The sequence below is a fragment of the Hoplias malabaricus genome, chromosome 2 (assembly GCF_029633855.1).
Source record: "Hoplias malabaricus isolate fHopMal1 chromosome 2, fHopMal1.hap1, whole genome shotgun sequence".
Classification (NCBI taxonomy): Eukaryota; Metazoa; Chordata; class Actinopteri; order Characiformes; family Erythrinidae; genus Hoplias; species Hoplias malabaricus.
This window is the reverse complement of record NC_089801.1, coordinates 68,656,183-68,673,249: the sequence shown is the minus strand read 5'-3', so window position 1 is coordinate 68,673,249 and position 17,067 is coordinate 68,656,183. Positions and strand designations below refer to the sequence as shown.

Here is a 17,067-nt window from a genome sequence, read left to right as displayed (position 1 = left end):
CCACTCTTTTAGTCGGTGGCATTTGCTAAAAGTCCTGCTGACATTTCTTTTCTTTCCTCCCTCTCTCTCTCTCCATGCCTGCTTCTATTCATTCCCAAGCTTTCTATAGGGTAAAAACCAACAGCCTCCTTTACTCTGGCTCTCTCCTTTTTCTCTCGCTTGCCTCCCCCTGTCTGTTTTTTCCCCGCTCTTTGATTTTTTTTTCTCTCCTTCATTCTCTCACAAATTCTTTCAGTGCAAAAAGCCAGTGGAGTATTGGTAACAGCAGAAGTGACAGTAATACTAATATGAGCCTATGAGCCCCATTGCGTCTCTGACCAGCGCCACGCATCTTCACACTAACACTTCAAAGCACCTCGCTCAGTTCCCTCTGCACGGTGTTATCCGCGATCATCAGGCCAGATAAAACAGCCTCGGACATGAACACTTTACCAAAGCAGGCGCAAAAGGCTTCTGTGGCAATGCGATGACCTTGATGATTGCTCCAAATAAAAATAAAATAAACAAAACTTTATATAACACTGAGAGAGAGAGACAGAGAGAGAGAGAGAGAGAGAGAGAGAGAGAAAGAGACCGGTAACCATAAAATGGTAGAATAAGAAACAAAGGAGAAAAAAGAGAAAAGGAGAAAGGAAGGGAGCAAAGCAAACTCAAGGGAGTAAGACCAAAAGGCAGAAGTGGAAAAGACTTTGAAAGTAAGAGACAAGTAAGTAAGAGAGAAAGTAAGACGTGCGAAAAAGAAGAAAAAGAGCAGTCATTAAGAGAGAGAGAGAGAGAGAGAGAGAGAGAGAGAGAGAGAGAATGTGAGAACTGAGAAAAGACCAAAAGACCTGAAGAGCAAAAAGAGTAAGGGCAAACGTCAGAGTTCAAACGAGAGAAAGATATGCAATATAAAAAAGCAAGAACAGAGAGAGAGAAACTGAAAGAGTGTTGAAGGAATTGGAAAATCATAGAAAGAAAAGAACACAAACCAAAATTTTTTGGCAATAGAACCAGAGACCAAAACAAAGAGCAAATGATAGATGAGAGACACAGAAAAAGCCATTTAAAGTTTCTTTCAGCAGCTGTACCTTGGCAGCCATGATCATAGAGGATCCTCCACGGATGCCCAGGATGGGGATGTGGGTCTGGGCTGAGATGAAGTCCAGGATCTGGGCGATGGCCTCCTGGTCCGTGTCATCTCCAAACACAACGCCCTGCAGCCAGTTGCGGGACATAAGATTGCAGATGCGGTTGATAATGCTTTTGGGGTCTGTCTCATTCATGGTGACCAGTTCCACCTTGGGGGGCAGCGGCACATGGAGGAAGTCCTCCTTCTCCAGGCCTTCGGGCAGTGTCACCTCACTGGAGTTGCCCACCAGGATGACGGCAATGCTAAGGCCCTGCGCAAATTTGGGCGGCAGTGGCGCAGCCACCGGATTGGCCGGCGCAGGCGGGTAGTGGGGCGGCCCTACGATGGAGTGCCCACGAGTGCTGCTGCTCACGCCGCCGGCTCCGCCCCCGCCGGCCGTGGCCCCACCTCCTCCGCCCCGTCGTGACTCGCAGGTCGAGATGAGAAGGAGGAGGAGGAGGAGAGAGAGACGAAGGCTGACATGCATGGTGGACGAGTGAAAACGCAGTCCCTAGAGGAAGAGAGGGAAGGAGAGGCAGTGTTTAAAGTTGAGAAACACCAACATCCTGGATGAGACGTGTTAGAAAACATCTAAATACATACAGATAACTAGCCCTGGCCCAACAGCTTCAAATGCTTGGAGGACCACACTGCCTGTCTGTTTTATTTTAGCTAACAGCTAGCAGACTTCAACAAGGACGTCATGCTTATTAGTGATGGGGAGAGGGAGGAACGTCCAACACATCCAACAATATGGTAACAATATAGCCATGGTTCATGGTTAAATTAATTGTTCTATAAACAATTTAAATACAATGCTATTTAAACAAGAAAATACATTAGATTTGTACATCCTATACTTTATAAACAAAAGCCATTTGCTTAAAAGAGGCCTGAAACGAATGAAGGCAATCTTTTTCCACAAGCCATTTCAGTAAACAGCGACTCAAATGAGTCAGGGCAATTATTTCCCATAAGCCATTTCAGTGAAATGCAAGTGTAATCAGCTGAGGCTACTGCGGTGCATTAAGTTCCATAAAGTCTCTGGTTAAGTTTTATGGTTTGATGCATTTACTTCTAAGGTGAGGCGTGCCCTAGATGTGCATTTGTTCCTGGCTTTTACAGTTTTGTAATGCATAAATCATTTGTGTGAACCCGACCCTGAGTTTCAGACTTTGTGCGATGGTCTTGTGAAGAAACAGCGAAACACACTCAGCATGAGAGCTCTTAAAGAAATTGATTGTGAAACACAATGAGAAGTTTCTCTTTTCTTCCAAAGGACAGTGAGAACAGCCGTAAAAGGGCGTGAAAGACGGATGATGAAAGATAGCGACAGACGAGAGCTGGTGAAGATGAGAGAGAGAGAAAGTGTGTGTGTGAGAGGCCCACAGAATGTGTTAAAACAGAACTACACACCAGTTGATCGATCAGCTGACAGGATGGCTTACAGATACCACAAACATTTGCTTTTGTAAAGCATTAGGAGGCTTAGGGCGGCACGGTGGCGCAGCAGGTAGTGTCGCAGTCACACAGCTCCAGGGGCCTGGAGGTTGTGGGTTCGATTCCAGCTCCGGGTGACTGTCTGTGAGGAGTTGGTGTGTTCTCCCCGTGTCCGCGTGGGTTTCCTCCGGGTGCTCCGGTTTCCTCCCACAGTCCAAAAAAACACACGTTGCAGGTGGATTGGCGACTCGAAAGTGTCCGTAGGTGTGAGTGAATGTGTGTGTGTCTGTGTTGCCCTGTGAAGGACTGGCGTCCCCTCCAGGGTGTATTCCCGCCTTGCGCCCGATGATTCCAGGTAGGCTCTGGACCCCCCGCGACCCTAAATTGGATAAGCGGTTACAGATAATGGATGGATGGATTAGGAGGCTTAATATGACAAAGAAATGTTCAGTAAGAGCACTCTTGTATGGTCTAATATGGCATCCCCAGTTGAAAACTGTAACTGACTAGAAGCAAATACATATACAACTGTTGACCCCTTTTTCCACCTCTCTCTCTTTTTGTTTTTCTCTTTCACGTCATGTAAAATTCTCTCTAATTTATTCCTCCACTCATCCCTGTCTTTCCAACCCTCACTTAACCCTCGCTCCATCTCCTTTACGTTCCTTTTGAAGTGAATGAAGAGATCTCGTTATTGTTTACTGCCATTCTCATTAGCAGAAATGTAGAGAGACACACACTTAGTCACAACCAAATGTACAGTGTGTGTGTGTGTGTGTGTGTGTGTCTTCGAAGATCATAAATCAAAATTGGTCACGAAGACAACGGGAGTTTTAAGTGTTTAGATGTTTGTTCTTGGTCTGTTTTCACCACAATTTCTATTTCTTTAAATTAACAGAAAAGTAGAAAGATTGCCTTCTTGCTACTGAAAGATTAAGTTTAGGCGTAGGTGTACGTGTAGTATTACTTGCCTAAAGCAATAAAAAATATCATGGCACAGGAGAAAATCTAGAGCAAAGTAAACAGAGGCAGTCCAATAAAATGGTAAAAAGTTCAAAGGCCTAAAGAAGCTATCTTAGGTACATTTAACAGAAAAGTGTAAACAACCCATGTATCTGAGGATTTAAAGAGTTAATTATGAAAAACAAAGATAAGAGCTGGAACCTTGTGGCTACTGATTTAAAAAGAATGATGTTTATTTTTAATTTCTGTTTCTCAGGTCCCCACAATGTGAGTTATTCCATTTTACTCTCAAGATGTGTGTTAAGGTTAGGGCTGGGTTTGTATTACTTACAAATGTGGTCTATAAAACAAATAAAAATCTATGTAATGGCCCCACAATGCAAGAAACAGACTTGTCTCTCTGTCTGAGTGTGTGTGTGTGTTTGCGCATGCCTATGCGTGTTGACATTACCACCCTTCCTGAGTGCTTCTCTTACAGGGCTGACTCTGACATTAAGGGGTAGAACATGAGCTTTGTGCTCTCCGAAAACAAGACGAGCGCTCTGTGGACCACGAGAAACAAGGGAAGGAGTGGAAGAAAGAAAAGAGGAAGAAGAAGGAACGAAGCAGAGGGATTACTCTGAAATAAAGGAGGCTCTTAGAGTGCTAATTATTGGAGGTTTGTCAGCACTAATTGCAGGTACACATGCTAATTGTGAATGCGCTCACTTCTGTTGAGATGAACGACTGGAGCAAAGGAGGAGGAGAATGAGTGGGAGGAAAAGAGCGAAGGGAGGGAGAGGGTACAGAAGGAAGAAGAAAGAGGCTAGGAAAGAATGAAATAAGTACACGAAGAGCATAGAAAGTAGATGAGGCAAAAATGAGACAAAACTGAGGGTAAGAGGAAAGAAATCTGAGGGAGAGAGAGAGAAAGAGAGAGAGAGAGTGAGACATACAGAGATAGAGCAAGAGAGAGAGAGTGTTAGATAGAGAGAAAGAAAATAAGCTAAATACAAGAGAACTGAAATAATTATAAAGCATGTGGGTACAATAAAAAATATTAAACTAACGCAAACCAGAAGTGACAGTTGCAGCAGATGGAAGGTGACAAAATGAAGGAAAGGAGAAGCAGGGAGAAGTCTGGAGGATGGCAGAAGAAAGAAAAGAGGCAGAGGAGATGTGCTGCTTGGTTTTGCCTTTCAGTTTAGCAGCGCTTGGTATCCATAGCAACTATTTAAATGAGCCATCCTCCACACACACACACACACACACAAGGCGAGAGAGAACACTATTGGTAAAGTGATGCAGATTGAACAGCCTTAAATTTCACAGTAACAAATACTTACACATGTCAACTTGAACAACACCATTCTAATAATGTTATCAGATTATAGAGTGTCACACTGACTACAGAGAAGTATTCTTTATCTCCGAAGCTCACACTCACAGACACGCACAAACACACGCAACACTCCTACACATTTTCTTATTAAAAGCTGTAAGCCCCATGTTGTCACATGCTGCACGACTTCCTGCTGACATGACAGCAAAGCTCAATCTCTAAGCGTTCACATCCACACGCAAAGCACAAGCACTTACACATACGTAATCCATCAACCGAGTGACGTCTTACAGTGATACTTCAAGAGCACTATCGTTTAACCCTTACACACCACACCTGAATTATCAGAGACTTCCCTTTATTTTTTACATACATAAATCAGACAGAATTTAGAGATATTCAAAGATATTTGGAGGAATATTTCTCCACACCTCCGGGGCTCAGTCTTAGAAGTTGGTTGCGTTTCCTGTTAAACCTGTTAGTTGGTCTAAGACCACCATCAAAGCTTATTTTTCCCAAAAGCAACACTTTATGAATTTGAGATGTGTGACCTACAGAATAACCAACCACTTCCTTCACTACAGGAACTAAACGAGTAGGCATCTCACAGCCAGTCCACTGAGACCATGTTGTGAATTCAAAGTGAAAACATGAAAACATATTCAGGCGGTTTTGTCGTGTACACTTTTTTTTATGAAGTCTGAAATCAGTGAGACATAGTGACCATGGTGCACACGCTTCTTATAGTCTCCAGTCCGGCACAGAGCATATAACGCGTGCTTTCATCTCAAACAGGCTTAGTGAAAGGCCCAATTAGCATCCCATCAGCCATTTTATGTCCTACAAGCTGTTTCATCAGACCATTAAAATGTGCATTTCTATAAACAACTCTACTCTTCTATTAACCTTCTGTGAACAATGGTATATTTAGGGCGCTAAGGGGGACCATTGGGGGCAGTGCTCACCCACCATATTCCATACCTAACAAGGAAAAAACTATATATAAGAGAAAGAAATTTTAGATATATAAATATTTATATATATATATATATATATATATATATATATATATATATATATATATAAAAAACTCGTGTTGAAAAATATTGAACTTGTCACACAGTGCACATTCACCATAATATTAGAACCACCCAGGAGCACTTTGTAGATTAAAAATTTATTTGCTGCTCTGCATACTTCCCACTTACATTTCCCCACTTTCTTCCTGTTCTTCAATGGTCAGGACCCCCACAGGACCACCACAGGCCAGGTATGATTTGGGTGGTGCTGACATGGAGGTGATATGTTATGATATGAATGGATCAGACACAGTAGCAGTAGTGTTGCTGGAGTTGTCCCTGCTGCCCTCAGTGTCACTGCTGGACTGAGAATAATCCACAACCAAAAACAACTGAACAACTTTCTACCAAGTGTCAATCTCAAAGTGGCACGTACAGTTTGCTGTTGAGAAAAAAATTTATTTTCCAAATTTTAAACACATAGTAGCCAATACACCTGGTTTGAAACTTACTCTGTCATGTTTAGCAGGCTGAATATTATCCACAAGGGGGTGGTGTTACCACACCTTTAGACTGCCAGTTTAAATGTTTTCACGGAAAACCCACTCAAATCTCAGTTGTAATATTAGCCTGTGGCCAGTTGAAGTGAAATTAATATTTTCATGATAGGTTTAGGCTGAAAAGCGTTTTAAATCTTTTTATGTAAATATGGAGGAATGTGATGCTAAATAAACTTTTATTTTGAAGAGATCACGTTTTCTCACAAAGGCAATGACATGCTACATTTGCTTTATGAACAGTTCTTGAGCTTGGAAATAGAAGAATTACTTGTTTTTTGTTGAAATTTTGTAAAGAAAATATAAGAATTTACAGCCAAATAGGCTTTTGTTATACAAATACCCCTTTTAGATGGACTGGTGTACCATTAACTAAACCAGTGTTTTCCCGTGTGTCTCTGAAAGTTAGTTATTAACTAACTTTCAATAAGCAAATAATTCTTTGTGAAGATGACTTAGGTGGGGACTGAATGAAAAAAAATCCACTGAACTGAGTAAAAAGCTCAAAACTGTGAACTAGACTTAGGAAACACTGGTCTGAAAGACTCCATCATCCAAAACTACTAATGTTGTTAGCACAAATTAAGGCTATCAGTAGCCATTTAGCATTATGCTAATGACACTATATTGGTCCCCTCCACATTTCTTTCACTGATAGACAACACTAGAATCTCTGAGCCATGTATTTCAAACTGGAAAAGCTCGACAACCTTGGCCATTGAATTATTTTAGCCCATAATGCTTGATTTGTTTGAGCAAACAAGCACAGGAAATTAGAAAGGGCTAAAACTGACAGAAACGGTTGGACACAACCTGATCAAATGATAAGTTTTGTTGATTTTCTAAGTTCTCAATTCTGGTATTTTTCCCAGTTGACAGCGTCCTGCATCCACTGCTGAAGGACTAGAGCAACAGATGAGCCACTGTCTCTGACTTTACATCTACAAGCTGGACGTATGAGGTAGATGTGTCCAACACAGTGGACAGTGAGTGGATACAGTGTTTAAAACCTCTAGCAGCACTGCTGTGTCTGATCCACTCATACTAGCACTGCACACACTGACACACCACCACAGCATGCACCACTCAAATCATACCTGTTCTGTGGTGGTTCTGACTACTGAAGGACAGGGTGAAAGTGGGGAAACTATGTATGCAGAGCAACAGATATACTCCCGTCTGTAACTGTAGAACTACACAGTGCTCTTGTGTGGTCAGTGGAGCTGAGAGAATGGACAGTGAAGGTAGAAACAAGGAGGTGGTCACAATGTTATGGTTGATTGGTGTAAATTCTAGATATATACAGTTTCCTCTCATTCTTCAGAAAGAGCAAAAAGCTTCAGTGTATAGTAGAGACATGATTAGGGAATTCAAGATTTACATTAGACACATTGCACATTGAGTTCATTTAAAAAAATAGATCACAACAGCAAGAACATTACCGCTAATAACACCACAGCTGTGACTGGCACGATTCGACGGCGCACGGTCCTCAGCACAGAGCAAAGCTATGTCCACTCACACATCGCACTCACGGAGACAGAACCAGAGAAAAACATGTCAGATCGGCATCTGGACAAAGTTAAGTTGGCTCTTCATTTGCCAGTTTCTAACTGAAATGTGCCTTTTCAATGATATTTAAGGTGGAACTGGAAATTCAAGAAGCTACAGAGAAATAAACACATTTCAGTCTCATCAGCCTCTCCATCACAAGCACATTTAGAGCACTAACTTGTCCATTTTGTGTTTGTCTATGCAGTAGGATTAAATGTTTGAAGCTGTGGTTGCAGCATAGTCCCCACCCTTTACGCCCCCCAGCAGCACATCATACTGTGAATAAATGTACAAACTAAAATAGTCCAAAAAAGCAATAAAATCTCTTCACATTCATATTCAGTGTTAACGCTGAGAACATTCTATCAACTTAGGTATAGAAATGAGGGTGTTACAATATTTATGCCTATAAATCGTGATGTACTACAACATTTTCTTTCGATATTCCAGAACCAGCTGGAAGCATGAAGAAAATGCACTTGTGTTAAGCTGCAAGTTTCTGGAAGCCTATTTTAGATGAAAGCAAGCTGTTCCTTTCATGCTCCATTGGACTCTATGCGAGCTGTGTCTTGTGTTCCACAAACTGCAGCTTAAATATATGCAGACCAACAGAAAAAAAGCATAAACCAGTTAAAAAAGCATTTATATGTGTTAAAATTAGTTTGGGACTTGAAGTTACAGTGTTGTGGCTACTATTTGTTCTTAAGCTGACTTCCTGACTGGACACCTGCTGGAAGTCCATCAATGCCTAAGTGTAAATGACAATGTAAATTGGACAATGACTGTCATCTATTATACATGTTTTCACACACATGCACTCCCTCATGGTGATGTCTTGTATCAGTGTCCCTTCATGTTCCAGTTGATGACACTCTGTTGATCATCTCGGACACATTTGAGCAGAGGCCCCAGGCCTAATTTCTGCTGATTGGCTGCAGATGAGAGACTGGTTCCAACACCAAGACCTAATTGGCTGCAGATGAGAGAATGGCCTGGGTCCTGGGGCATCACTGGCTGGAATCCTGAAAGATGGCCCATGGGGGCTGGGCTTGTCGTCCAAGATGACATTTACAAACAGTATTGATTTGAAGACCAGCCGGACAAGCAGGCTAGCGGAACATGCAGACATGTTCCCACACAATCAGGCTGATTGAATTAACCATATCAAGGCCATATGCTTTAAGTGTTTCCTTAAATTATCAAACATTCTGAGCCACGTAATTGGTTAAACTGTGAGTGGACGGAGAGTGAGCATTCAAAATCAATGAGCACATAAAAAACCAACTACACCAACTACAAACAGAATGAAAAGTTTCTTAAACTTAAAGACATTTCAATTTTCCAGCCTTAAAATACTGCCATATTAAACCACACCTAGTAAATCCTGACAGCTGTTGCCTAATTTGTTTGTTTTCATGTGTCCAGTGCTGCTGTGAAACATATGACTATGAGAAAAATGTAAGGACTGGATGACCTAAAAAATTTCCAGCTTCAGCATCCCAAAAAGAAAAGTCTGACAGCATTTCATGAATGAATAAACCAGAAGAACAACACACTGCAGTTTGTTTTTTGTGGATAACATAAAACACAGAAGGGCCATATGGTATGTCTAAAGTTAACGGTGATTTTCATGACTGGAATGCATTTATTCTTGTCTGTTACACACTGAACCTGAACAACTGTAAAGTAACTGCCAAAACCGTAATTATTAATAGGTAGATACGAATGTAGCAGATACAGCAAAATTCTTAGGTTGCAAATTAAAAATATATTTAAAGCTCTTCAACTTCAGTGAGTGATTATTTGACTAGGAAATAACAACTTAATGTAAATAAAAAAGAGCCATTTGAATGCAACAGCTGGAGCAAGTTATCCATAACAAGGTCATAAGTTTGAATCCTAATGATGACAATAAATCTAGTAATGGTATATTTATAGATGTTGTCTATATCCAATCAATATTACATTTTATTTTGAAGTGCTACATTTGTCTGCACGGGGGTCAGAATTGGCAAACCGAGTGTTTGTTTGCTTATGCTTACATGCATTCACCTATCTTTGTTTCTTTCATTACTTCTGGAACACGGATAAGCTCATTTTTTCTCACAATCCTTGAGCTCAGTTCTTCTTGGCAAGCCAATAAATTATGCATTAAACAAAATGTTTGTACAAAAACCCATTGCAGGTTTTATCCCATTCCCAAATTAGCTCAGTTTCAGCTTGGGAGGAAACCCTCTGATAACCACCCAAAACACAATTAACATTTATTGATGTATTTGTACAAAACGAATTCAGAAGTGCTGATTCAATTCAGGAACTTAAAAAAAACAACAACTGGATTTTTGAGTGCCAAGTAATGAGAGAGGATTGTAACATTTTGTAGGACAGGAAATACAAGGAAGAAGGCGTACACACTTATGAATACACACAAATGCAAACACACACACAGCATTTTGAAGTGGTGCACTGCGTGAAGGGGATTGCGTTTGTCTGGTAATCCAGTTTGACACTATGGAGGTATGACGCCTGACTCTCTCCATCACCAAATAATTCCCTCTGCTGCAGACACACACACACAAAGTAAGTCTGTAATATGACACAACCAAACATAGCAAGACTGTCAGACAGTGAGAGGAAGATTTAAGAATTATTTTCATTTGCTTGAGAAATAAGCTCACACAGATACACAAACATATACGTTCTTACACACAGAAACACAAATACTTGAAGATTTAAGTCTAGCGATGGCCTCAAAAATCATTTAAACATTGCAAAATTCAAAAGTTTCCTATATTAATATTTCAAACTGTGCCTTTTGTTAAACCCGACAGAATTCCAGAAAACTTTCCTTAATCATTTTCAAACATGGTAATTACTGGCTATGACTAAATTATTAAAATGGCACACAATGTTTACACTAAGAGAAGTATCTAGACATATTTTCAATTATTTATCTAATCAACTCATGCCCTCAGCAAGTTCTTCAACACTCAGAAAACTGAGAGAAAAAGACGACCATCTAAACAGTCTAGCAGATTCCTGTAGGATATGAACGTCTATACATCTGTTTAACCTTTACATTAAATCTGTAGCACTGAATGCTAAAATTACTTGCTGAGTTGCCTTCCCTTAACATGGTTTACTATAGGTTTGCCAATAAAAATAAGATTGCTTTTGCAATTGAATTGAAGTAAAGCGCTACATTAGCAGCAGAATGTGAACTTGGCTTTCAGTTCAGAAAACCAGACAAAGAGACTTTGAAAACAATGCTAAAAACGACTTAAAAGATTGACATCCTAGGCATATTTAATCATCACTGTTATCTAAGCCTGCAACTATCCAAATGAAACTCATCTCTCTCCTTGTGGGACATACCATTACAGCATATCTGTCTCTCGCCATCTTTGGGATTTCCATCATAAATAGACATTTAAAATGTGTAAAATGATTACAAATCAAAAACTGAAGTAAAATGTACTTACTTATTTTGGAGGCAAGCATGGTGAAAGTCAAATTATTAGTTTTTTATGGGTTATTTTTAATACACTGAGTATTCAAAATCTGTCAAATGTAGTTTGTTCCAATCCTTGTGTAAGCATTAACACACAAAACAAACTAGCATTGCTAATGTGAACAAATGTCTTTTTCTACACATATACACACAGACAGCTCATTCTGAGCTGAATGAAGTTGACGGTGGGCATGAGGTGTTGGCCATTCAATAAGAGCCGTTCTGAGTCGTAACAGGGCTCTGCCACATAGTGTAGTTTAACAGGAAAACTGCGCTAATAAAAGGGAGAACAAGATAACTAAAATGCCAGATATAACAGTGTAAAAGGTGTCATGTTAATGGTTGAGTAATAAAATTGTAAATGTTTTTAGTTTTGTGTAAGTCTGTAACTATTCATAAATAATCAATTATTCAAAAGAATCACATTTATTTTTCTAAAAGTGTTGGCTTCCACAATCATGTTTATATTGAGAACTAAATGTTTACCGGTTACGTGCAGGCAAATACATGTAAAATAAAGAACAAAAACACTCAATATGATATGACTGACTATCACAATCATTTTAAAATGTGGTGATATTGTATATATTTTTGTTGTAGCTCTATTCTGCTGAACATAGAAAGTTATGTGTTCAAAAAACAGCCAAATGTAACCTATAGCCTCCTCCCTAAGCCTCTTTTATTCATGCAAATGAAGCTATTCTTCAGTTTAATTCAGCTTTTTCTTTTTCATTTACAGGAAAATCTACAGTTCTATAATTTACTGAAAGACACAACACCTTTTTAAAATAAATCATTAGAATGAAGCCACTGGCTGGGTTTTTAAAATCATGTTCTTTTTAAACAGCCTCTGAAATACATTGGCATAATCCTAAATAAGTATTTTTTAATACAAAATAATAATAGAGAAACATGGCAGTTCTGAAAATTTCCATTAACATGAGGAATCATGTCTGCCAAGTCAAACTTCTGGTATGTCTACTGGTGTAACTACCCTTTTTGGAGCCATTTTGAAAATTTTGAGCCAAAAGATCAGTGAAAGGATGTGATGTCAAACAGAAGGACCCCTGAAGACCCCAACTGCCACAAGTCAAGGTTAGTAACTCTCGCTAATATTTGACAAAATAAAGCATTTTCAGGTCATGGTAAGGTATGATTAGAATACATGACCTCAGTAAAATTTTAATAAACATAAATCATCAAAAAATATTCAAATTAATATGAAAAATATTTTAAAATATACAAACCAATGTCAAGTGTTACCACTTTACAATGCCAATGCCAATACATAGTTGTCCACAATAATGCCTGCAAATTCTGGTTTCAATTTGAAATGTCCAGTGGTGTAACTGGGTTACACCATTGTACCTCTTCTTTTATGAGACTAATTTGATCAATTTATGGACAACACTTCTTATTTTGTAATTATTATTATTATTATTATTATTAATAATAATAATATTAATAAAATTATTGTTGCTGTTAATACTAAAATGATAATAAACTATAATGTGCAGCTTGAAATGTAGTGTAAAAAGAACGAAAGTTTTTTTTTTATTTCACATTTTTAGAGGATAATTCACGTAAGCAAGCAGTATGTAGGTGGAAACTTGTGTATGCACACAACAAATTCTCTCTTCTTCTCCTAATAGATGCCTCTTACAAGTAAAGAAAAAGTGGCTTGCCACAGAGCACGGGTTAATATGGATCCTGCTGCAAGGGCAAATTACCTGGCTAAAAGAAGGCAGAGGCACACACACACACACACACACACACACACACACTAGCACTTCATGAGAAAGTAAAATCAGTGATGCAGATCTAAAAGGGTAGTTTTAGTGAGAGATGTGAAGTTAAAAAGAAAGATGAATTAATGCTCAGGACATAAGACTAACAGTTTTAGTCATCTTCGTTACTCTTATTTATTTTTATATTATTTTATTTATATTAACATTTATATAGTGCCTTTCTAAATACCCAAGGGCGCTTTACAATCAACGCTGCTCAGAACACCATTCCATTCAGCACTCAACCCACACTGGCGAGAAGCGTCAGCCAAATGCGCAGTCTACTCTCAACCAGGAGCGACCGTCTACCTGGAGGACTGCATCGGGCACTAGGGTTTGACTCTAGGATAGAGTGCCAATCCATATCTTTGCACAGACACATTTACTCACACATACAGACATTCATTCACATACACACTCATTCACTCATACACCAGGAAAGTTATTACAGAAGCCAGTTCACCTAACCTCCATGTTTTTGGACTGTGGGAGAAAACCGGAGACCTTGGAGGAAACCCATGCAGACACAGGGAGAACATGAAAACTCCACCCAGATGGGACTTGAAGCCAAGAACCCAGCGCTGGGAGGTGAACGTGCTAACCACCAACCCACCATTTAATTTAATATGAGTAATAACATGTACAAATTCATTCATTCATTCATTCATTATCTGTAACCCTTATCCAGTTCAGGATCACGGTGGGTCCAGAGCATACCTGGAATAATTGGGTGCAAGGCAGGAACACACCCTGGAGGGGGCGCCAGTCCTTCACAAGGCAACACACACTCACACATTCACTCACACCGACGGACACTTTTGAGTTGCCAATCCACCTACCAATGTGTGTTTTTGGACTGTGGGAGGAAACCGGAGCACCCGGAGGAAACCCACGCAGACACAGGGAGAACACACCACACTCCTCACAGACAGTCACCCGGAGGAAACTCACGCAGACACAGGGAGAACACACCACACTCCTCACAGACAGTCACCCGGAGGAAACCCACGCAGACACAGGGAGAACACACCACACTCCTCACAGACAGTCACCCGGAGGAAACCCACGCAGACACAGGGAGAACACACCACACTCCTCACAGACAGTCACCCGGAGGAAACCCACGCGGACACAGGGAGAACACAGCACACTCCTTACAGACAGTCACCCGAAGCGGGAATCGAACCCACCACCTCCAGGACCCTGGAGCTGTGTGACTGTGACTGTTTCAAATTTCGTAGCATTGATCCAAAAATTTATTTTTTCCAGTGATTCAATACTGGAAGCATAACTCATGCCTTAAAAAAATCAGCACAGAAACTGTTGACTAGCAATGGGATATTAAAAATGATACCAATCGTTAATTTTTTTTCTGCTTTACCACTACTGTACACACTGAGACAGAACAGAGGGTTCATGTACAGAAAATGAACATATGCATGCACACACGCACCGATTGTGGCATCTCAGGCTCACGGAGCAGGTTTTTGGGTGAGGGATCTTTTCCTCCCTTCAGGCCTTTGTGATGGCCTGCTTCCTCATCAACCAATCACATGCAAGCATGGGATCACCCCCCTTGCCCATTGGTCATGGGTAATTAATTAGCAAGCTGTTCCTCGTTAAGGCCAAATGAAGATCAGCACATGGATACCATGAGACAACGGGCTTGTCCCCAATTGCCTACTTGCACACTATTAAGTGTGAGAACACTAATATGTGCGCACTTGACTGAGCATATCAAAAAGTGCTGAGAGTGTAAACTGATGCATTGTGACTTCTTAAGATCCCAATACACAAACGTGACAATGCACTAATACGTGTTGTGGCAAATGGTCATTCTGTTAATTATACCATAGGACAGGGGTCACGAATTGGCGGACTGTGGTCCGAGTCTGGACCCGAGCGCTGTCCTATCCGTTCCTGGACGTGTGATTCAAATGAGTGACACACACAGGGCAAGGCTCCAGACACTGCTGTCCTGGCGCCTGTAAAAATAGTCCAAGGGATGTGATAAGACACTGTTGTGTGAGGTAAAACCAGAAACATTAAAAAGAAGGGAGTGATTATTGGTTGAAATATTCTCATAATGCTGAACATGGATTCTGCCAATCGGCCTGCTGTTAACTGATAAAGTCCCACCCCCAGCGATAAGAGCCAATCAGATTGCTGGTTATGGAAAAGCATATGCATATGCGTTTATTTTTCAAAATCATTATTTTATTTGTAAATTTCACTTAAAATGAGAAAAGAATGTTTTATTTAGGGTATTTGTTATTTATAATTATTTATATTTAGTTGAAATGTGCAAATGTAATTGAAAGTGTAATTTGATTTGACGTTCCGTTGTTAACTACATAAAACTTTGCTATAACTACAGGGTTATTTTAATTTACAGGCTATGGCTCTGATCGTAAAGCAAGTTATAAATTATGTTCTGGACCTTGGCTTGAGAACATTTTCTCTAACTGGACCTTAATGAAATGTAATTAATTACCCCTGCCATAGAACATAACTGTCATGTTGTTGCTTAGGGCTAGTAAATAGCTAACTTTACCCAAAAATGGACGCAAGCGTGTTCATGACATATGTCACATTGCTCCCACTTCCCAGCTGTAGCCTCCTCGGCAAACTATGCAAGTTTCTTCATTCTAATTCTGCTTCAATATGACATGCAAATATTGAACAGTGAAGAGAGTTTCATCATAGACTGAGCGGTTCTATGTGCCGAAAAGGTAGAATGTCGTGTAATGTTCATAGCCCTGACCAACAGGACACTCATAACATTGATGAGTTGGAGTGGAATTTGTTATCCAGAACTAGCCATCCAACATAAGTCATTGACCTCATTACTGCTCTTGTGGCTGAATGTAATCCTCAAAGAAAAGATCCAACATCTAGCATAAAGCCTTCTCAGAAGACTATGATGAGCTGTTACTGCAGCAAAAAGGGAAGCTTTGATTTCAGAAGAAATTTTGGTTAAACAGGTTGAACAAACATATATAGCCCAAATAGCGTATCATCTGTGAAAGCACTGATGTTGAACTCATTTCCAGATTAAATTGTACTGATAGATAATTACACCTATCAGTATTACATCGATGATCATACTCTAATCCACAAAGAATCAGGTGGGGTTCTTTTTGCTAAAATGTACATTTTCAGTTTTCAATTCTAAGCTGTGTAATTTGAATATTTAAACATGTCGTTTGCTTTGGACTGCTTTTAATTATCAGTTCAACAAGTAATAAACGTAGTACATACCAATCACTGGTGTGTATTTATGCTAATAAATCTCATCTAATACCGTAAAACTATGCTATATTTAGAGCATATTGTAATATTTAATTTCTGCAATACGGCCCATCTCAGGGGCAGGAAGTGAATGAATTATTCTAACATTGGTTTGGGACATAGGCTTTCTTGGTGGGGGAGAGAAATCGTATTCACACATCATAGACACTTAACAATGACAGATGGAAAGCTAAGTGTCTATTTTAAATGGTCCAAATTACATATTATAATACACAATGTACATAAGATTATCTGCACTGACAGCCAATATCCATACATTTAAACTATGCGAAAACAAATACTAGATCAGCACTGTATTATGTGAGCTTATGTCAAGATACGTGAGCCATGTCTAGAAAAATGGTGTCAGAACTCATGAGGGTTGGTGCCAAACAAGGGAAAACTGCCTCAGGATGGAAGTGGTACAGTGGTAGCAAGTTGAACCTCACTGACAGGGCTAGATGGACATTTGGAACAGGATAATTACTGGAAAACAATGAAGAGTAAGCTCTA

At 39.9% G+C, this 17,067-nt stretch overlaps 1 protein-coding gene across 3 annotated transcripts in view; it reads right to left on the bottom strand.

Moving 5' to 3' along the window:
* grin2bb (glutamate receptor, ionotropic, N-methyl D-aspartate 2B, genome duplicate b) overlaps positions 1 to 17,067 on the bottom strand; it is a 128,558-nt gene that overhangs the window by 96,627 nt on the left and 14,864 nt on the right. For all 3 annotated transcript variants that reach the window (XM_066661219.1, XM_066661221.1, XM_066661220.1), the window contains one exon: positions 1,071 to 1,622. In XM_066661219.1, the coding sequence (XP_066517316.1) occupies positions 1,071 to 1,622 (552 nt within the window). The remainder of the gene's footprint in view (positions 1 to 1,070; positions 1,623 to 17,067) is intronic.